We start from the raw sequence: 24,403 nt of genomic DNA, 5'->3' as shown, positions 1-24,403 counted from the left end.
TCCAGATCAGAAGAAAGTAATCCCTGTTTTTTAAAAAAATAACATTTAAAATAAAATATTCCATATTAAATTTTTATGAACTTCTCATATCTTCATAAGTAAAAATAACTATTTTAGTAAAAATAACTAGGAAGTAACCTAAGAAATACATAGTAACCTTTCAAATAAATAAACAGTGATTGGAAATTAATTTATCTAGCTACTCTGGATTATGGTGATTTTTTTTACTGGTCTTATTCAATTATCAGATATTAATCAGTGAAGATCAAATAACAGAAAAGATACACGATGACCAAATTATTCTTTCCAAGTTATGACATTTAATCAATTGAACAGAACCACATAATTTCAGAGAAAAGGTGTATTAAATGATTATCTAGATTTTTGATTTCAAGATGATTTTAAGACAATTATTTCCCCCTTTTTTCTTCTCAGAACTTACTCAAAGGAGAACTAAAATACAACAGGAACTCCATCTTTGATAAAACTAGAAGAAATTTGTAAATCAAAGCTAATATTCATGAAGACATAGTAAAGAGGAGATTAACTGACTTAGCAGAACAGAGTAAGCAGAAACATAGAAATCAGTGAGAAACAAAGTGATCAACCCAATAGGACTCAGGAGTTATATATAGGTTCCAGGTTCAGGGGTGAGGCTTGGGTTGGAAAACAGAGAGACTGGCTGAACACCTGTGAGGAGCAGTCAGACATTTAAGACTCCATCCCAAACTGCACAGCCAGATAATTATTCTCTAGAGACTAAACCAGAAAGACCCTGGGCTAGAAGATATTGGGTATAGACGAGGAAGAGATAACACTAAATTGAAAATGAGGATTAAGTGAACATATGCATGATAAACAGTGAGATCCTTAGCCCCTTTTCTACTCTCAGCTCCCAAAATGCTGGCAGCCAGCATTTATAATTCACTAGACAGAAACAGGCAGATGTGTCTCTCAAGAAATTAAACAGCCACAGAGAAAAGACTTAAAGATATTGACATTTGGGGGTTCTCAAAGAAATGGAGAGGCTTCTGTCCAATCACTGGTATACTAGGAATTCTAAAAGGTTCCCAAGATTACCCAGCTCTGGTGTACACACTCTATATAATCTTTGGGACTGTGAATTTGATAGATTTTATCCCCATGATTAGGTTATGCTATATAGCATAGTTGACCTGAAGATAAGAAGGTTATCTGGGTGGGCCTGACCTTATCACATGACCCCAGGAAGACCAAAGAGATTTCTTTGGCTGGTTGGAGAAAAGGAAATCAGAGATTCAAAGCACAAAGATTCCACAATGCCATGCTGATGTGAAGGCGGGGGGAATGTGGGCGACCTCAAAGAGGTGAGAGCAGTTTCAGCTGACAGTCTGTATGAATATCAGGATCTCAGTCCCACAATTCCAAGGAATTAAATTCTGCTGCCAACAATAATAAACTTGGAAATGGATTTTCTTCTACAGCCTACAGATGAGAACTCAGCTTAGCTGACATCTTGATTGATTGTTAGCTATTATAAAGAAAATGGAAAAAAAAAAAGGGAATAAACACAGAAATGAGAAAAATGAAGCAACTATTAGCATCCTATAAAAAGGAACTCTACCTCCAAAAGTAGCTCCTTTCAGCTGAAATCTACCTTCATGTAGCATCTTTAAGCCTGGTTCTGCCCCTTCGAACCATAGAAAACAAATATCCCTTATATTCAACTTGAGTCTTCTCATCTTCAGGAGAAACATTCCCTGTTCCTCTTATGACATGTTTTCAAATAATTTCACAATCCTCATTTCTCTCAGGTAAACTCCTAAAGCAACATCAAATTTCAGGCAAATGCTAAATTATATCACTGCTACCCTGTACAGTTTTCCATACTCAAGGAAAGAACCTTGCATGTGCCCCTACTATGTTTTCATCTGTATTTGGTCAAGATTCCCTTAATAATCCATTCTAGAATTTTACCCAGGATAGAAATCAAACTTAACCATGAGTCCTTCAAATATTTAGATGCTGTGTTATGAGATATTTATTGAAAGCATTATCAAACAGCAATAGGTCAGTTTTATGCTATAATGAAATCAGTTTATATGCATTGAATGTACAAAATCTAGCATTGGTTCAGGGTGTTCAAGCCATGAACAATTAATGTTCACCATATATTTATGTCCACTTTAGGAAAGTTAAGAAAATATGGTTATTTTAAATGATCATAGAGATTTAGAGTTACTATTCCCTTATATTTAAGGCATATTATATATTATGATGTTTACTCTTGGTTATGTATATAAACTCTAATTAAAACACTTCTTATGAAGACAATATAATGATGATCCACTTTACAAAAATATAATGATGATTCACTTTACAAGGTTTTAAAAGACAATCTGTGACAAAAAAGTGGAGGGAATTATACACAGTCAATTCTTATTATTCATGGTAGTTATGTTCTGTAAAGTCACTGGGAACACCGAACTAATGAATACTGAACCACTGCTCCAAGGGGAAATACAGGGCTAGGTGCCTGAAGTCTCTGGCCACCGCATTTGCATTAACCAGTCAATACATAAGCTTGTTTTATGTGTGTTTTTATTTAAATACAATCTTATTTAATATATTATACTTGATTTATTAACATTGAACTCACAGCCAACAGCACTATAACTCATGCTGAAAAGGCTTATCTAATAATACACGTATATTCTACAAAAGGCACATCACAGCCTTCTCTCATTTAGGAACACTAGATAGCACTTAAGCATTATAGTTGGGGGCCATTTGAAATCACCAACAAAAGGCACAAAAATGTGGAAAATGTGACACTAAGTAGACCATGGAAAGGACACTTGTTTACAGTATGAGAGCTGAAACAAGAAGGCAGAGAGCATCACCTCGGCGGAAAACATGCACTCAGAACAACTCAAAATTTTCACCATTCTGTGCATTTCTATGAAAGACTGAGAAAGCACTATAATTTGGGGGTATAAATACGTTTTATAAAGTAGGTGAATTTTCAAAGATGGAATTCAGGACTAATGAAAACTAACTGTATAAGAAGTCTCTGTTTGGACTTCCCTGGTGGCGCAGTGGTTAAGAATCCGCCTGCCAATGCAGGGGACACGGGTTTGAGCCCTGGTCCAGGAAGATCCCACATGCCACGGAGCAACTAAGCCTGTGCACCACAACTACTGAGCCTGTGCTCTAGAGTCCATCAGCCACAACTACTGAGCCCATGTGCCACAACTACTGAAGCCCGCGCGCCTAGAGCCCGTGTTCCGCAACAAGATAAGCCACCGCAATGAGAAGCCCGCACACCGCAACACAGTAGCCCTGCTCGCCGCAACTAGAGAGAGCCCACGCGCAGCAACGAAGACCCAATGAAGCCAAAAAAAATAAAAAAAGAAGTCTCTGTTTATAAGGTTTACAACAACCTGTCAATTTTATTCTGGTAATGAAACTATGCTTGTATGAAATGTTGCATGTTATGCTCTAGAAAGTAATCCATTAACCTTTATTAATAGTCTTATACTAAATATCCAACATCAGACATTTATAATAACCGGAGTTTTTTTAAGAGTTATGTAGAACTTTGGAAAATTAGGCTTATTATATATGTAGAGTTTGCAAACTTACCTGCAGCTTCTAGTAAAGCTTCCAGTCTAGCTTGTGTTTCTGGGTCTACTGTCCTGAGGTCTGCACCATCAGCAGTACCTGACAAGAGTAACTTGGAAGCCGTTTCCAGCATTGGATTTTCCAAATCATCCTGATCCAAAATGAAAGACTCCACCTAGAAAACAAATACCAAAAAAAGAAGAAAGGGAGGAATGAAAGGAGAAAAGGAAAGTGGGAAGAGAAATAAACAGAAGAAAAAGGAAGAGAAGAGAAAAATATTTTAACATCAAAATCAATGATAAATACAATGCAATCCTGAATAATTTCAATGGGATAGATAAGCCCACAGTTTAAAGGAGAAAATTACATTTATAGAATAATTTAAGAATATATTATTCATATCATATGTAGTCTATTTTCTTTTCTTACTGAAATCATATGTATTCTTTTCTATTCTAATTTCATGGGGGAAGGGTAGTGTATGGGAGAGGTTATGAGGTTAATACTTAGACATGAAACCTTTGACTTTGGTAGAGGACCTAAATTAGCTGTTCTTAAATCTTTTGTTCTCAGGACACCTTTATACACCTATAAAGTAGTGCTGCTCCCAAGGACTTCATATAAGGGTTATATTTATTAATATTTACTGTATTTGAAATCAAACTACAATACCAAAAAATCAAAACATTAATATCACTACTGGTTTCATTGCAAAACTTTTTAAGTACTGGAACGCTGTCAAGCCCAGGCAGATAAAATTTCCAAAATTCTAGTTTGTGCTTGAAAGCTTAATTTTATCATTGGTGACAAATACTGTTGATTGTTTCCCTTAAAGGCTCACTTAGATCATTTCTGAGAACATTTGCCAAATGCCCAAGTTTGACAGGCATAGTGTGTCTGTCTTTTATATTTTTCCAGCAAAAAAAGACATTTCATGAAAAAAAAAAAAGTGGACTATTCACCTCACATCTCAAAAAAGCCCAAGTGCTTTTCCCTCAAACACCACCATACTTTCATATGCATAAGTGCTTTATGTGTTCCTCCCATTTTGTCACACAATAACATTAAAAGAACATGTATTCAAAAGTGGAAATTTCAAAAACTTAATATTTATTGCTCTATCAAGATTATTCTTCAGGTAAAACTGGCTTTTCATTTTATTTTTTTAACTGTGAATATATATGGCAGTGATAACTACAATGATACTAGCACAATTTTGTGCCATGGCCTTAAGAGGCCAGCAGTTTTACCTACCATTGCTTTTGTATCATCAGTGCAAATATCAACCCAGTAAAAAGGCAAGTAACATATTAGTATTGTGATGAAAACATTTTTGACCTCTTGAACATCCTGAAATGATTTCTGGGAACTTGAGAGGGCTGCAGACCATACACTGAGAACCACTGATACAGTAACACATACCAGATTCAATTAAAAGAAATGTAAAGAATTAGGAAATAGCAACTCTTAAGACATGGGGAAAAGTTTTGTTTTGACATCCCTTGTCATAGTGCTACTTACAAATAGGTATAAAGATATAATTCTTTACAGTTTGCTGATAAAAAGTTGATAATTATTATATAAAATATCACTAACATGATCAGGTGAAATTTATTTCACAAGTCTAAAGTACTTCTAACACTGTAATAACTAAAATAGATATAAAAGTTATTAATAACCTAGAATACAATTACCCTCATGCCTAGTATCTAGCTGTCAGAAATAAGATTTAAAAACTTCAGAAATAAATTCTTAACCAACATAACATCAGAACTCTATTGTTCCATCTTTAAAAGTCACCTGTCTAGCAACCAGGCATAAATCCTATATCAATACATATTTAATACTGAATGTTAAATTTAGGGGGAAATAATATGCTTCTTTCTAAATTTCCATTAAGCTAATGCAGTTTAATATGAAATAACATTTCAGATTTCTAATATTTCAAATATAAATAGACACCGAATACTCTGAAAATAATCTCCGTAAATATTTGAAAATTTTCAAGAATTTTGCTATATATTAACCTTAAAAATCTATATGATAGGAGGGAGTTAAGAAAAAAACAATAATGTTTTTTAAACTTTATTTTTAAAGGCAGTAGTGAAAGCCTAAGTGTTATACATTAGGAAGGGGACTTTTCAGCATGGTTTGGTCAAGACACATGTGATTCAATATTATAACATGGTAAAAACTATGTCCTCCTATCTTTAACCATGGTCCAGACGATGAGTCTTTCTAGAGAAAAAGTTGCATCCCAATGAAATTTTCTCTGTTAAAATATCTACAATTTTTCAATCCAATGGGAGAAGACAAAAAAAAAAAAAAGAGAGAGGAAATAATCATGGAAAAATGAACACAGGTTAAAATGAACAGGTGAAAAATTAAATAATGTTTCAGATTAAGGTTTTAGAAAACAAAAGATTCAAAGAGCAGTGCAAAGTGCCAAACCAAAAGTACAGATCAAGGGTACTAAGACTGTTTGAAGGAGACAATGCATGCAGAAAGAATATGAAAGGATTTTGACCAAAATAACTAATTGGTATAAGAAAAAAGGAGAAGAAGGAATGTAGCACTGGTAGACAAGCATAAAATTTCTATATGCTAGAATACAGGGTTTACTATAGGAAAAGTCAGAAAGCTACAAGTTAGATCACAGAAGGCATTAAATTTCAATCAAAAGTGATCTGCTGACACAAGGTCCCCTTATGCCACATTGTATCTTAACTAAGTTTGGTGAAAATTTACTAAGAAAAATGCATCTCAATCTTTTCATGAGGGATACTAAGTGCAGAAGAAATATGTTTTCTTATTGATTTGAAACGTCTCCATAAAAGTTCTTTTCTTTTGGCCGCACAGCACAACTTGTGGTATCTTAGATCCCTGATCAGAGATCCAACCCGTTCCCTCAGCAGTGAAAGCCCGCAGTCCTAACCACTGGACCGCCAGGGAATTCCCATCCATAAAAGTTTTCATATTGATTTTTAAAGCCCACTATTCTTGATATGTGAAAAACTTGATAAGTTAAAAATCAGTAGATTCAAGTGACTATGAAATACTATATATAGATTTTTAAAAAGACATTAGGATGAAAGAAAAGAATAGGAATGGATGTCTATTATATTCTCTCCCCCCCCCCAGTTTAAGATTAATGAAGAATAAACTAATTTCAAGGATACTGTTAGGATCTAAAGACCTAGGTACCATTTCTGCTTCATCTGCTACCTGTGAGACCTAAGCAAGTCTCTCAGCCATCTCTAGATGCTTATTCTGCGTAATTTTTTCATGAATTTTTCACATGACTTATTATATATATTTACTGTCTTTCTAAACTCCATGGAAATAGGCACTGATATATATACAGCAACTAGAACTATGCTTATCACATTGTCAGGACTCAAATAACTCTTGAATAAATAAAAGATGATTTGGGGACCCTTCCCTTTCAGATTCTAAAATGTTGCAGTGTATTTGGAGAAGGGAGAGGTAGTTACAAAAAATAAATTTAAAGGTATATTTTATAGATATAGAAAAATCAAATATTAGGTAGCAGGTAGGGAAAAATGCTATCTTCACTGATTTATTAAACTTTTATTACAAACAGTCTTTGTACAAGAGATACTGATGTTTACTACTATGAGATGTGTAAAATTAAGCCTACTACCTAGGAGCTTGTTTCTTTAATGTGAGAGTAAAATTATACAATAACAATAATACAAGGTAGAAAGTGCGTAAGATGAAGAAAGGAGAAAAGAAAGAGCCATAGGAGTTCTGAAGAGGTAGCAGAAGAGGACTTCCTCCTTTAACACCAATTCCTCTTTTCCCACCTGGAAAAGTTCTTGTGCTACATTACAGAACAAGTAGAGAGACTGATATAAGGAGATGCAGTCTTATAAGAATACAAAAATAAGTAATTCTTTATTCAAATGTCAACTAAGTTATGGGCATATACCTCTTTAACATGTCCTTAGTTGAGGAAATTCAGATTGAAAACTAAAATGCATTTTCCCATTGAAACCTAACTCATTTTTATCATATTATTTCTATAGAAAAAAATTCATTTTGAATAATGGCCAAGTTCCGGAACATTAAAAATGGTCTGAATAAGAAATTCACATAAATATTCTGAAACATTTTCCTTAAATGAAATGTATAAATAACTTTCCTGAAGAGGGGAGAGACAGAAGGAAAGGGATGTCCTTATTAAGTTTATTCATCCTTAAGGGAAATAATGTCAAAGTTATCAATATTCAAAGCATGACAATTTAAGTTATATCTAAACTATTTTGGACGTGCTGTTTTGATTAGCTGGATATTTTATGAAATGATGTTTGTGCATCAAATTCTGGTCTAATACAAAGAACCATCAAAATGCAAGGGTCTTAGAAATCACCACGTTCAATTCATTGCTACAGATGAAAAAACAAAGCACAGGATCCGTATATAAATAGCAAGTTTCTAAATATCTAACACCAAGAGATCAGTTATCCAATTAACAAGTTCAATATTCTTTCCACCAGAAAAAGAGGCTGTTGTTTGACTCTGCATTAGAAAAGCTGACTTTAAATTCTATATTTAAAGGATAAAGCTGTTAATACCTGAACCCAATGTTTAATTACTAAAAGTGAGACAACTAAACATTATATGCCCCTGATTTATGCAACATAAAATACACAGTACCTCCTACGAAGTACTCTTGCCTCCCTGAAATAACTTCCAGTTTATAAAAATTATTAAGGCAAATATCAGGAAAAATTTAAATCAGGGCTCCTCAATCTTGGCACCATTGACATTTTGAGCCAGATAATTCTTCGTTGTTGGGAGCTGTCCTATATATACACTTCAGGATGTTCAGCAGCATCCCTGGCCTCTACCCACTAGATGCCAGTAGCAACCTTATCACAGGTTGTGATACTAAAAACACCTCCAGACATTGCCAAATGTCCGCCTGGAGGAAAAAAAAAAACAAAACCCTGGGGGTGGGAAACTGGGAACCACTGAGTTAAACAGAAGCACACAGACTAAACTAAAATCTAGAACATGTTTTAAAAGAGAGAGAAAGACAGAGACAGTAAAAGGGAAGAACTGTTCTAAATTAAAGAAATTCCAGAGACATAACCATCAAAATAATATAGACCTTATTTGAAATTTTCAAGGAAAATGAAGAAATCTGAATATGAACTGTGCATTAAATAGTATAAAGGAATTACTCTGGTTAGGTAAGAAAATGCCCTTATCTTTTAGAGATGCATATTGTAGTATACAGAAATATTGTCAGGAATTTATAACAAAGTGGTGTGGTGAATTCTTGATACTGGTGATCTGAAAAAGAGATTTATAGAGGCTTTATTTTACTAGTCTCTATACTTTTGTGTATATTAAATCCTTTTAGTTTTTAAAGATTAAAGGTGATGTTTTACTGCAGAGGTTGCTTTTGTTTAAAAAAATTATTTAATGGTAATACTATTCAATTAACAAAGTATTTTTTAACCAGTTTGCAGGGCAGAAATAGAGACACAGATGTAGAGAACAAGCGTATGGACACCAAGGGGGGAAAGTAGGGATGGGGTGGTGGTGGGATGAATTGAGAGATTGGGATTGACATGTATACACTAATATGTATAAAACAGATAACTAGGGGCTTCCCTGGTGGCGCAGTGGTTGAGAGTCCGCCTGCCGATGCAGGGGACACGGGTTCGTGCCCCAGTCTGGGAGGATCCCACATGCCGCGGAGCGGCTGGGCCCGTGAGCCATGGCCGCTGAGCCTTCGCGTCCGGAGCCTGTGCTCCGCAACGGGAGAGGCCACAACTGTGAGAGGCCCGCGTACCACCAAAAAAACAAACAAACAAACAAACAAAAAAAACCAAAAAAACAGATAACTAATAAGAACCTGCTGTATATAAAAAAAAAATAAAATTCAAAAAAAGTTTTTTTTTTTGTGGTACGCGGGCCTCTCACTGTCGTGGCCTCTCCCGTTGCGGAGCACAGGCTCCGGACACGCAGGCTCAGCGGCCATGGCTCAGGGTCCTAGCCGCTCTGCGGCATGTGGGATCTTCCCGGACTGGGGCACAAACCCGTGTTCCCTGCATCGGCAGGCGGACTCTCAACCACTGAGCCACCAGGGAAGCCCCCCCAAAAAAGTATTTTTTACTTTCTCCCCAAAATAAACTTAACACAAATGCTTAACAATAAAAAGCAAGGTCTTTTAACAATGGTCAGAGCTGAATGAATTTGTTTATGCTATTAATGGCATTCCCAATCCGTGTATACTCAAAACACAAAGTCACATGAAAATGTGGAAATGTAGCGTCATTTGGACCAACTGTGAAAATTAGCATAACATTTCAAATTAACTCCTCTTCAGAACAAATGTATTATCACTGCTATATAAGAGAAGAGCAGTCCATTTGGTAGTATAATAAACTGGTATTCACTCCAAAGAATAAGGATACAGTATATTCTGATTAACTAGACATCATATATACAAACTCTATTCAATTTAACAAATGTTCACTGCCAATTACATACTATGTGCAAAGCAGGACAGCCACAGGAGAATGGTAATCCAAAATGATTTTTTTAATAATCAATGCCTTCCACAAATATAAATATAGAAAGGCAACTCTATGTACAAATAGCTAACTATATCAAACAAGATTGGAAAACAGTACAAAATAGATACTAATACAGTGATTGTACAGAAGAAGGAAAAGACAATTCTGAATGAAAATAGTAAAAAGAATAATGCTTGAGTAAGACGGGGTCTTTCAGTATCATGCTGAGAAGTTCAGAATTTATATGGTAGCTTACTGAAGGGTTTAAGCATTAAAATAAATACTCAGCGTTCTAGAAAGATAGAGGCCACGTGAAAGATGGTTTTGGATAGACAGGACAACAGAGACAAAGAAACCAATTAGGAATTATCCATCATTTGATCAATATATCAAATGAAAGATTATGCAAGGTGGGGATAGGAAAAAGGGTCAGTCTTCCAGAGTAAACATACTTTAAAAAACGAGAATGCTAGCAACTACAGAATTTGGATTTCTTGACCTTTAACACTCCCCATCCTCCCATCTCATCACTATCCACCAATTTATTACTGCTTTTGTTGTTCTGGAAACCACCCTCCATTTATCATTGAATGTCAAGCTGGTAATCTGAACTTCAAGATGATAATAATATTAAAAGGCTGTATATAGAAAGGTAAATATTAAAAAAGAGATTAATTTGAATCTATGATAATTTTATAACACTGATTGAATAAATTCTTAATAGTTTACACTATGTCTCTCAAACAAGCCCAGAAAAATATGGTATGTGTTCTTCCAAGTTCTTTGAATACAAACACATATTTATTATAAGAAACAGTCATCATCATAGTCATCATAATTATTTTCTTCTGTACATCATAATTATTTTCTTCTGTACATGGTCCTAAAATCTAATAAAAATTTCTTTGCTCTGTATTTTTTATAGTCTTTTTTTGTGGGGGTGGGTATAGTTGTTTTACAATGTTGTATTAGTTTCTACTGCACAGCAAAGCGAAGTAGAGTTCCCTGTGTTATACAGCAGGTTCTCATTAGTTATCTATTTTATACATATTAGTGTATATATGTGAATCCCAGTCTCCCAATTCACCCCACTCTATAGTCTTAAATAGGGTAAAATTCAGCTAAAATACTATAACTCTTAATAAAGAGTAAATTATTCCAAAATTAATACATTTGGGGTATAATTTTTCTGTACTACTAGAGTCCCTGAACACTGATTTATGTATACATTAAAATAAAATAAGAAAATAAAATAAAAGCCCACTTAAAGTCCTTGTAAAAAGAGTATCAATTAATAGTCTGACATTATGGTATTGGTATCCTGCGATTAAAGCAAATAAAACTAAAGTGAACCTGACTAAAATAAATTTAGCTTTCAGAAGTCTATTCATTAAGAAAACACTGATTTATACCTATATTCTTTCATTCATACTCATCTATCCATCTAATACATTTTAGTTAAGATCTAGGAATGTGCTAAGCATCAGTGATATACTGCAAAACACAGCAGTGTTCTCACAGAGCTAATACAAGACATGACGTCTTTTCTTACGCTTCAAAGTACTTACCTGCCTGCAACAACTCAGTATTAAATCATCAATATGAAATTTTTGACATTAATTATAAACTTTATAAAGTGAACAAATTATTAATGTTTAAAATAAGTAAAAATTGTATGGAATTCTCAAATCTAGAGTTTTTAAGTAGATTTTTTGCTAACAGAATTAGTTATAGATTATTTCAAGGGTTTCCTTAAGTTCGATATCAATAATACAATGTAATGTAATTATAAATTTAGCCTACTTCTGCTATTTATCATTATTCATCAATTATCATAAAAAGAGCCTCAAAATAAAACAATTTCCTGTAGGATGGCATTAAAATGCACATGCAGATATACACACACATACAGATTACACACCTACACACAGAGTCATGACCTGGTAAAATTTGAGAATTCCAAGGATATAAAGTCTAGAAAGATTCCAGGGGGGTGTTGTTAATAAGAGAATTAAAACTCAGATTGATATTAGACTTTCCAAATACAAAACTAGATGCTAGAAGACAATTTGCAACGAAAAGAAATGAAGCACAATTATTTCTAAAAAGTCTAAACTGTAGAACAAGGTAATTTTTTAGAGATGTAAGCACTCTGAAAATTTAAAAGCCACAAACATTTCTGAATTTAGAGAATGTATGCCTTAACAACAAAAATGAATCCAAGAAAAGGACAGCCTTGGAATCATAAGACTAAGGAGTTAGAAAAGAAATTAGTAGAATATAATCTTTCATTAACATTTCAGGTAGTTGTTAATAAATAATTCCTTAAAGTTAAAAAAGTAAAAGCATATTAAAACAAATATATTACTAAAATTTCAAATTATTTAAAAAACAGTAAAGTCAAGTTTGAATGAAATAATGTCAAAAGCCTATGTTAAGGGAAAGGGAGCAACTAGTTACAAACAGCGTTTAATGCAATCCAATGCCTGCTGAAGAACAGGAAGAAAACATATTTTTCAAACTGGGAGGCAAATAGAATTTTAAAAACTCCAATTCAGTTAAAGACAAGGGGGTGGGGTGTGGGATAATAAGAAAATACATCTTCGCCATAATCTTCAATGTTAGGAAAAAGAACAAAGACCAAAAGACCAAGTTAATATAAAAGTGAATGGGAAAATTCCTCTTATTTTAAAACTGACACGTAGATTAGGATTTAAAAAAAAAAAAAGGAAAAAACTCAACTATACGCTATTACGAGAGAGATCTAAATTTTTTTGTCATAAAAGTTGAAAACAGAGGTGTGAAAAAGCAATCCCAGTCAAAGGTGCCATTATTAATATCAGTCAAAGAAGAATTTAAGGCAAAAAGCATTATATAGAAAAAAACATTTCATAATGATAATAGATACAATACACCAGGAGTGTGTGACAGCTCAACTTCTATGTATCCTAACAATATAACAGAAACATATAAAGTAAAAATACTGGAAATGTAAGCAACTTGAAAATTCACACAACTTAGTGGGAAACTTTCCACACATCTTTCTCAGAAAATGAGGAAATCAAGTAGATTATGCAAAGATATGGACAATTCAGAAACAGAATTAATGAACTACACTTATATTTCATAGTAAAATAGACCTGATCATATCTTAAGCAAAGGAAAAATCTCAACAGATTTTTAATACATTTTTTTAATTAATTACATTCTTGGTCCATTAAGCTAAAAGAAACTAAATATTATCAATAAAAAAATAACACTGTACTTGAAAATTTAAAAAGAAAAGAAAAAAAGCCTACTCATGAACTCTCAGAATACGGAGGAAAAGAAAATTAAAATTGTGAGCATATTATTTCCAATGGAATTTGGTCATAGCAATCCTTAAAGAAAAATTTAGAGCATAAATGTATTCAGAAGAGCACAAGAAAGGTTTAAAATACATAAAAAGCTTCAAAAATAAAATACAAATCAAAATATATCAATATAATTTATAGTGATAAATATAGAAATGAAGTAATTCAGAGAGATACAAAAGTAATTAATAAACCCAAAAATTGCTTCTTGGGTAAGTCTAACAAGAAAGAAACAAGCCTTTGACAAGTCTGATTACAGAAAATCAGAGAAAGAAAAAAATATAAGGAGAAAGCTGAGCACAACTATACATCAATAAATGTGAAAGTCTAAACAAAATGGATGGTTTTCTAAGAAAAGAAATCATCAAAATTACCTCAAGGAAAGGTAGAAATGTAATAGAATATATCCATAGAAGAAATCTTAAGGGTAGTCCTTTCAGAAGGAACAGAACATTATTATCTTATTTACGAAGTCCAGAAATCAGATGGTGAAACTCCCTAGCTCATAAGCATAAATAACCCCATTAGCAAACCTAAACAGAAAAAAAAAAAAACTAAACAAAACAAAAACTTAAATAAAACACCATTAGAAAATTCAGCAGTTGTGTAAAAAGTATAGCACACACATATATGAAAGGGGATCAAGAAGACATTAAGAAATACAATTAATGTGTGATCTTCCCCTACCTGGAATGCTTTTCCCAATGCTTTCATCATTCTTCAGGTCTCAGTTTATATTTTACCTTCTCAGATGATAATATCAAAGGAGGTACTCTCCTCATCTCTCTACCATACCATTCTCTTTATTTCCTCCACAGTACTACCACAGTCTAAAATTATCTTGTCCTTGGGTACTTGCTTATTATCTCTCTTCTCCATATAAAAAGGAGACGAACCATTCAGACTTAGTGCTATCACCAAGTTTGTGGCAAAGTTCCTGGCACAATGCAATATCCGATATTGCAAGTATCCAAATACTTGCTGAATAAATACTAAAAATGAGAAACACCATTACCAATATTAGGTCAATGTATTAATGTAATTCACTACATTAAAATGTTAGAGGTGAAAAGAATAATGTATCATCTCAACAAAAACACATGATAAAACACAATACCTATTACCATGGAAATACCTGGTAAGCCAAGAAGGACACTTTTGTTCTTGACAATGTATTCTATCAGAAATCTAAGGCATATATAAATGTAGAAGTTTAAATATTAGAAGCATTCCATTTAAATCAGAAAAGATGCCCAAATCAGAACTAGTAGGGAAAAGATCTGGAAACCTAACCAATGCAATAAGACCAGAAAACAAAACAAAACGAACAAAAAAACAAAATAGTGAAGTAAATACTGAAAAAAGGAAACAACAAAATGCCATCATTTGCAGAAAACATAATAATCCTTCTAGAAATTTCAAGAGAATCAATTGAAAATTAAGTAAATGGTAAGATCAACGTACAAAAATCAACAGATTTCCTATATAGTAGCAATAACCAATTGAAAAATAAAGTGCAAAATGGAAGAAAAGATGTAATTCACAATAACAACAAAAACTACAAAATACCCAGGAGTAAACCTAACAAGAAAAATGTAAGACCTACATGAAAAAAAACGATAAAACTTTACTAAAGGACATAAAAGAACACCTGAAGAAATGGAGAGGCATACCATGTTCCTGGATGGGAAGATTCAATAGTGTAAAGATGTCAATTCTCCCCAAATTAATCTGTAAATTCAATGCACTTCCAATCAAAATCCCAAAGGGATTTTTAATGGAACTTGACATGTTGATTCTAAAGTTCATCTGGAAGAGAAAATACACAGAAATTGCCAAAATTTTTTTGAAAAAGACAATGGGGAGGGGTGCCCTACCAGATGTCAAATATAAAATGACAATCATCAAAACAATGGAGTATTAAATCCAGAACAAATATATTTTGGACTTTTAAAATATGATAGAGATTGTATATCAAGTCAGTGGAAAAAAAGACATATCGTTCAATAAATTATTTTGGGAGAATGGTTACAAAACTGAAAAAATTAGTTAGGTCCCAACCACAGAATATATATTCTAAGAATTCCAGATGAATTAAAATCTACTAGAAACATAAATAAAACTAAAGAAGTAGTGGAAGAAAATATAAGAGACTAAATTACTATAAGAAGGCTTTTCTGGAAAGACACAAAACCTAGAAGCTAGGAAGGAAAAGACTGATAGACTTTGACAGTATAAAAATGAAAAATCCAAAGATTCCATAAAGTAAGACAATTGACAGGTTAGGAGAAAATGTTATAAAATATGATGAGTATATTATAAACAGAATTATAAAGAAATCCTAAAATGTCAGTAAGAAAAAGGCAAATCCCGCAATGGGCAAAATGATATGAGTAGGCAATTTACACAAGACATAACAAATGACCAATAAATATGCTCAACTTCACTGGGAATCAGGTAAATACAAATTAAAATGTGGTATTATTCTTTATCCATTGACAGATAATGCCTATTTTGGAGAATAATTTGGCAGAATCTATAATAGACATTTTAAAATGCAGTTTTCCTTCTAAGAATTTAGTGTACAGAAATACTTGTACATGTAAGCAAAAAAATATGTACAAGGATGTTCATTAAAGTATTGATTATAACAGAAAAAAATCTAAGTAATCCATATGCCCATCAACAGAATAAGTTAAATAAATTATACTATGAAATAATAAATAACCATCTAAAGAATAAAGTAGGTCTACATATAAAAGCCTACACCACGACTAAGGTACGTATCCTGCTCATTCTGTCCCTTCACTTTTCATCTCTTTACACTTCATTATTTATCTTTATGAAACTTAACAATATAGTGACATTTTCACCCCAACTTGTTTATCATCTTCTTCTTACTTGAATATAAATTCACTTAGGCAAGGACCATATTTTGTTCCTTGCTCTGTCCTTTGCAACTAGAACAGAGTCGTAAACATAAAAATATTTCCGGAATAAATACATGAATACTGATGTAGAAAGATATCAACATTACATCAGGTGAAAAATGCCTCAGTAAAGCAGGCGTGATATGCGTCTGCTTAAGTTGATTTTAAAAACAAAATGTATGTGTACAAGAACACAAACAAAACATTTCAAGATATATAAACCCAAGCGATTAACAGTGTAATCAAAGGGTGAAATCAATGAGAGAATTTTACAGTTTTACTTGTCTGTACCCTTCTATATTGCTTACCTTTAAAAACAACAACAATAAAAAAGACCACGTAGTTTCCTATTATGTAATCTTCGCAAATAATTTATAAACAACCTTTAGATCTTCAAAGAAAAATATCAAGAATAACTTATTTCCATATTTCTAACAAAAATTCCAAAAGAACTACCATAATAATTTGTATTATTTTGAGGTATATAGGATTAACTTGCTGGTATATGTAATTCAGTCTGAAACGCACATGCAACCCAATTATTTTTAAATGAATGAAAAAAGTCTTGGCATCAAAGTCAGTCATTGTAAGATTCAGTTAAAGCAACTGCTTGGTTTCCCAAGAGAAGAAAAATCAGGAGAATATTATATTCTTTCCCTTGATTTTTTTCCCTTCTGCACCCAATTAAATTTTTTTGAAAGTCAGGTTTATTGAAGTATAATTTCGAATATATTCACCCATGTTTAGTTGTATAAATCTGTGAATTTTGACAACTAGTTACATAATTGCCACCATAAACAAGATAGACAATATTTCTTATATTCAAAAATTTCTCTTGCTCCTTTATAGGCAATCTCTTACCATTACCCTCTGCCCCTAGCGATCATGTTTTCTGTTACTTTCATTTTCTCTTTTACAGAATGAAATGGAATCATCCAGAGTTTTGAGTGCAGCTTCTTTCACAAATGCACAATGGCTTTAAGATTCATCTACCCTACAGCATGCGTTAGCAGTTCATTCCTTTTTATTGCTGAATAAAAGTTTTTTTAAACTTACCTGACTAGGATCTCTAGCATTATGTTGAGTAGGAATGATGAGAATGGGCAACTCTGCCTTGTTCTCAACCTTAGGGGAAAAGCATTCATTCTCACCGTTAAGTATGACATTAGTTCCAGGTTTTTCATAAATACCCTTTATGAAGTTAAAAAAATTCTCAGCAAACACAAGAATTCTCTGAAAATTTTGCTGGAAATTTTTGCTGAAAATTTTTTCAACAATGCATGTTGAATTTTGCCAAATTCTTTCTGTATATATAGTGAGATTTTAAAATAATTTTTCTTGAGTATATAAATGTAGTGAATTACACTGACTGATTAGCAAATGTTAAATCAACTTTGCATTCCTAGAATATACACCATTTGTTCATGATATATAATCTTGTTTATATATTGCTAGATTCTGTTTGCTAATATTTTGTTAGGATTTTACATCTAAGGTTCATTGCATATTGGTCTATAATTTTCTTTTCTTATAATATCTTTGCTTGAGTTTTGGTATTAGGGTAATAATGCAGGTCTTATGAGTTGGGAAGTGACTCCTCATCATCTATTTTCTGGAAAAGTTTCTGCAGAATTTGAACTATGTCTTCCTTTAATGTTTCATATAATTCACAGTTGAAGCCATTCAGATGTGGAGTTTTCTTTGCTGGAGGGTTTTTAATTAGAAATACTATTTCTCTGTTAGATATAGTATTATTCTGGTTATTTATTTATCTTGAGTGAAATTTGATATTTTGTGTTTTTCACAGAATTGTTCATTTCATCTAAGTTAAATTAGCTGGCAAAGTAATTCATAATACTCCCTTATTAACCTTTTAATGTATACGGATGGGATAGCTTGTCTTTTCTCTCTCTCTTTCTCTCAATCATTTTTAATGATTCTTTCAGAGAACCTACTTCCAACTTTCAGTTTTATTTTCAATTTCATTAATTTCTACTATTATGTTTATTTATTTATTTTTGTTAATTTATATTCTACTGTTATGTTTATTATTGCTTGCATTCTGCCTACTTTGGTTTAATTTGCTCTTCTTTTTCCAGTTTCTTTTCTTTAAATTTATTTTAAATTAATTATTTATTTACTTCTGGTTGCATTGGGTCTTCATTGCTGCATGTGTACTTTCTCTAGTTGCGTCGAGTGGGGGCTGTTCTTTGCTGTGGTGTGCGGGCTTCCCATTGTGATGGCTTCTCTTGTTTCAGAGCATGGGCTCTAAGCGCGTGGGTTTCAGTAGTTATGGCATACGGGCTCAGTAGTTGTGGCTCATGGGCTTAGTTGCTCCATGGCATGTGGGATCTTCCCAGACCAGGGCTCGAACCCATGTCCCCTGCATTGGCAGGTGGATTCTTAACCACTGCACCACCAGGGAAGTCCTTCAATTTCTTAATGAAGAGCTTGAGGTCACTGACTTTACTCTTTTTTAATATAAGCATTTAATGTTATAAATTTCCCTCTAAGCATTGCTTTAGCTGCATACCACAAATTCTGATTTATTTCATTCAATTCAAAATATTTTCTAATTTTCCATGTGGCTTCCTCTTTGACCTATGTATTATTTTTAAGGTATGTTATTTAATTTCTAGATATTTGGGGGTTTTCCAGAGATCTTTCCATTTTTTATTTTTAGTTTAATTCCATTAGTCAGAGAACACAGAAACTTTTAATCAAAGTCAAAATAAGTTTGAAGTTTTATAGGAATTTTAAATAAAGTTAATGGAATGATAATTGACAGAAAGTCATACTGTACCAAAGCTGTATGCTTAAAAATGATAAAAATGATAAAATTTTACTATTCAATAAGCATCAAATATGAGAAGGTTAAAAGTCAATTAAAAAGAAAGATTTCTAGTATCAATATTTCTTTTATATTTAACAACAACAAAAAAAGAATGCTCCATTCTAAGAATCCTAAATTTTTGAAGGTGGAAAGGATCTTAAACATCACCTAATCAATGATAACCTATTCTCATGGCTATACATTGAACACTTACACCTTTTTCTAACTCTGAAGTTTTACATTTTAATATCTAGCCTCTATAATTCTATCATTTTGCTATTATCTATTAAATCTGTATTTAACTGCATTCTAGGATCCTAAACCTTTCCTCTTTCGTTCAGTCTATCTGTTCCCTTCTGGATCATTTCTTTCCCGACCAATTCACAAATAAATATGCCCACCATCTCAAGTATTTTCTAATCACGCCCTTCTGAGCTTCTCTTCCTTGACTAACTCATTTAAATACTAATATGTCCCCTTTGTTTCATCTTGAGTCTTTTTGTTTGTTTAAGTTATGTTTAAGTTAGGTAAGTTAACAAGGTAACGTCATCTATAAACACGTTGTTTTTTTTTTTTTTTTTTTTTTTGCGGTACGCGGGCCTCTCACTGCCGTGGCCTCTCCCGCCGCGGAGCACAGGCTCCAGACGCGCAGACTCAGCGGCCATGGCTCACGGGCCCAGCCGCTCCACAGCATGTGGGATCTTCCCGGACCGGGTTCCTGGACCGGGGCACGAACCCGCATCCCCTGCATTGGCAGGCGGACTCTCAACCACTGTGCCACCAGGGAAGCCCTACAAACACGTTTTAACTGATAATTTCAAATATCAGTTTCCACTGATCTGGATGTGCTACAGGCACCTCAATTAAACATATCTTAAATTGACATCTTTCTGTATTCCCCATCTCCAAGAAAAGAAAGCTCTTCTTCCTCCTGTATTTTTTCTCAGAGGAACGTACAGAGCCTTGCCTTTACTATCTTCACTGTCTCACTGCCTCCACTGCTCAGAGATAATACTCTACAATGGACAGCAACAGAGGAGGGGACAGACTATCATCCAAATAAATGACTGAACCCTATCTAAATTATATATGTTTTAGGTTTTATATATATAATTTAAATAATATATATATAAAACCTAAAACTTAATCAAGCACAAATAATTAAAAGTCAGATTTCTAAGTATTCCAATTCCTTTTAAAATGTAAATCAGATTTATGACTTTTTTGTTAAAAACTGGCCAATGGCTCCCAGTTCACTTAAAGCAATGCCGAAGTCTTTACAATGTCCCAAGGTAGGAAAAATTATTATATTTCAGTGACTTATGTAACCAAAGCTCTAAGAACACAAATAGGTACTCAATAAAATAATTGCTAAATGAATAATTTCCAATATTTGGGTAAGATCTAAAAAAAAGAATATTCTTGGCATAACAAACAATGGTGAGCAGCAGCAACATTAGGACACTAGATACTTGCTCACTTAAATTCATAAGTATTTCTGTACCATATTTGATAAATTTCAGTAAAAACTGGAACAGATCACTGCTACCTATTATAATACTTTCCTTTATCCATTAATTTTACTTTATTTGAGTCGAGGTAGTATTTAAAAGGAGGTACATTTTTTATGCCATGTAATAAGAATAAAGCCACTACTTCTGCTCGCTTGTGATTTTCACTAAATTTTAAAATCCTGAAACTAGAAAAAATGGTAACCCTTTCATAGGTGAGGCTTTAGAACATCTGTATTATCAATCTCAATGAACTTACAAAAAGATACCTTTTAATTTTAAAATTAATTGTATTTTGCATAGAAATGAGTCCTAAAAATCTGAATTTATATATAGAAGCCAAATAGACTATACAACCAAATAAAGGGTAAAGCAATGCTTACCCTCCTCCACCCACACCAAAAAATGCTTCAAAAAACGGTCAATCACCTTGTCATGCTTCCTTGTTTGGGAAAGACACATTAGTCCAAAACAGTGCAAGACTAAGATATAAATATATACAAAATTCACATGATAATTTTTTAAGGCAAAGAAATATAACAAGGTTAAAACTTTATTCCCAGTCTTCAATCCTAAATGCTGGATGGATGTTATTATAAAGAAACCTTTCAAAGAGCACATTTTAAACTACTCAGTAAATGATTTCACTGTAGCAATCAAGAATAGATAGCTACATAGAGGAAAAATGAAAACCCCAACTGTCTTAAGCTATAAGAATAGGTGTTTGTGGCTTTAGATTCAGTCATTATAGACAACTGTGAAAGTACTTTATCTCACTAATCTTAAACTGAAAGAAAGATGTATTTTGGCAAGCTGTGCTAATGACCCAAAACATTGTGTTAAAGACATGTATGTCAAGGTATATGTGAAGAATAATGAATAAAATTATTTCATAAAATGTTAGTGTGGACAAGAATCAATATTTTTCAAAATTACTTCATAAAGTAAGTAGACATTTAAGTAGATCCTCTATATCCTAAAGTTTATACTTATGTAGCTGTTTCAAGTAACTAAATTCCTTGCTTAGCACTGACCTCAAGAACCATTTCAAAGGACTGAAATGTACTAAGAGCTCTCCCTAACTAAGTTTGTGAGGATTTTTTGGCATGACCTGATAAAAGGTTCACAAAATTACTCAAATGGCCTCTGGAAATTATACTGCTCTTTTCAAGCTGTAATTAAGTAACTCTTACTCTGGAATAATTTTACTAGACATACATAAAATCACAATCATGAAAATACATGCCTAGGAAAAAAAACTCAAACTTTGTCCTATCTTGGTTTCCTCAGTGAAATCTTATTTTTTAAGTTCACTGATTTTGTTGTCTGCTGGCAGACAAGAAGTAGCAGGCATGCAGTTTGCGTCACGTAGTGTTTCCACAAAAGTTTTGTTTCCATCCTTAGAATAGGACTATTTTGCAGTGAGTTAACACAAATACGAAATTTAAATATCTTAAATTACAAAGATTAAAAATTAATTATCGTTTACATTATTAAAAGAATCTTCACGGCCAATTCAACTCACTAGATTTTCTTAGCTAATTAATTTGGATGTGAGTCTTAATAATGAAATCCGTAACTCCTGGTTGATAGGATCTGTCTTTACTAATCTATTTCTACCATAGCACTTCACACATCAAATGTCACAGACATAGCATATTTTATTTACTACATTTAAAATGTCTGAAAGAAACTAATACATTCAATTTTCAGAAAAAGCTTTGTAAGCGTTCTCTAACTAAAATGTTCTATTTCTCTGCTGGTTATCAAGAACTCAGGATGCATTCTGAATAGCACCCTTTTAGCCTCCAACTCCCCAACAAACACTCTAAACTGAGCAGCTCTGAAATAGTTGTTAGCTCTTCTGTTGCTAATATATCCTACCCACAGTAAGAAGGGTTCTTGTGGTAGAAGATGGAAAAGCAGTTATTATGCAAATACCACTGGTCTTATATTCTTATAGTCATATAGTAAATACCGTTTACATTATGGAAATCAAGGTTTATGCAATGTTTATGGCATAGACAATTGTGCTATAACACAATAAATGCATCCTGACGAACCTCACATTCTGCAAAATAGCACATTAAAAATAATATGACTTAGGAAAAAATAGGACTAGGGACATTCCACTCAAAACTTAAGCAACTCTAATCAGAACACCACAAATAAAGAAATATGTCTTAACTTTTAAAAGAAAAGAGAACCCTGTTACAGCACTTTCAAGAAAGAACATTTAGCCAAACTAAGCCAAAACAAAGAAATTCAGGTGAATGAGAATCACATTAAATATATTATTTACTCTTTGACTTGGGGTATTCAAGGGTGTTAGTATACTTTACATTCAGCTTCTATTATCCAGTGGTACAAAACCTAAAAATATTGGAAAAACCATGTATGAACCAAAGTACCCTCAGCCTTATATTACTGCCATCATTCACCTTAGATATCCATATGTATGATCTAAATCAACACATTTTTGAAATTACCCCAGGAAAACAAATATAGACTACAATTGTCCCAAGCAAACTGAAACATGGTCACTGCATCTATTTAATAATTGTACGTGAGCATTCATTTGCTTTAAATAAACATTCAATGGAGCAGAACAGTTTTACTAAAATATCACTGACTTTGATCCATTACATAGTCATGATAATAAAGTAATATGTTATTATTTAATTAGCAATAAAATATTTAAGTCTATACACCGAACTTCTTAAATTACCCAAACACATCATTTACTTTAGTTTCTCTTTGCAAATGAAAATCCCATTTGTTGCACTGCAAATGCACACCCAACAAATTAACTGAATAGTTATGGGCACTGTGTTCCATTTGATAAAAAGTTAGATTATTTAAGAATATGTCTACTTGACACTCAAAAGCTCAAGACTTCCTAAGAAATGTGTCTAAGTTGTCTATAAGATATGCTGGCAAAATGGCTTTGAAATATATGCATATGCAAAATCTCATCCCAAATCCATATTTTTGTAAAAGAAAAAAGACAATTTGAATGTTGAAAGGCACATGATTTATAATTAATAACTTCAGACGTAATTCCTTAGTATAAATAGTCTAATATCAGAGAAAGAAAAAAAATTAAGATAATTTACTTTAGCATACTACAGCTTCACCCCAAATCACAAAGGAGATTAAACCAAAATTATAAAATTCCTTTCACTGGACATCCGGCCCCCACCACATATCTCCCAACAAAATCAAAGCCATCCTTTCCCAAAATGATACCCCAATACATTCTCCAATGAATTACATAATAAATGAGATGAGTCAGGAACAAAACAAATTACAAAGTTTTAAAACTGTGAAGGTAAAATATACTAGCTAAGGAAGGTGACCTAAAACTTACATAAAAAGATATGTAAGAATTTGAAGAGTATGCTATCAAAAATCTTAACAAACTCTTCTGTGAGCAAATCCAAGAGAAAGTAGCTAAAATTCCCCATTCTCTTCTCAACACATCTCCTTCTATTCATGGCTCCATTTGCCTCAAATTATGGCAACAGGACATCAGCAATTATACCACAGCTATAGAAATTATTTCCACACTTGCCCCGGGCCCTTCCCCGTAGGCCGCTAAAAAATGTAGCCTCCCTCT

The 24,403-nt window shown here is 32.9% G+C and overlaps 1 protein-coding gene across 10 annotated transcripts in view; it reads right to left on the bottom strand.

Moving 5' to 3' along the window:
• ANKRD17 (ankyrin repeat domain 17) overlaps positions 1-24,403 on the bottom strand; it is a 161,735-nt gene that overhangs the window by 85,598 nt on the left and 51,734 nt on the right. For all 10 annotated transcript variants that reach the window (XM_029235291.1, XM_029235292.1, XM_029235298.1 and 7 more), the window contains exon 2: positions 3,625-3,778. In XM_029235291.1, the coding sequence (XP_029091124.1) occupies positions 3,625-3,778 (154 nt within the window). The remainder of the gene's footprint in view (positions 1-3,624; positions 3,779-24,403) is intronic.

This window comes from Monodon monoceros, unplaced genomic scaffold (genome assembly GCF_005190385.1).
Source record: "Monodon monoceros isolate NGI ecotype Baffin Bay Population unplaced genomic scaffold, NGI_Narwhal_1 Super_Scaffold_20, whole genome shotgun sequence".
Lineage (NCBI taxonomy): Eukaryota > Metazoa > Chordata > Mammalia > Artiodactyla > Monodontidae > Monodon > Monodon monoceros.
The sequence above is the reverse complement of the archived record's forward strand: the minus strand, read 5'-3'. Positions and strand labels throughout refer to the sequence as shown.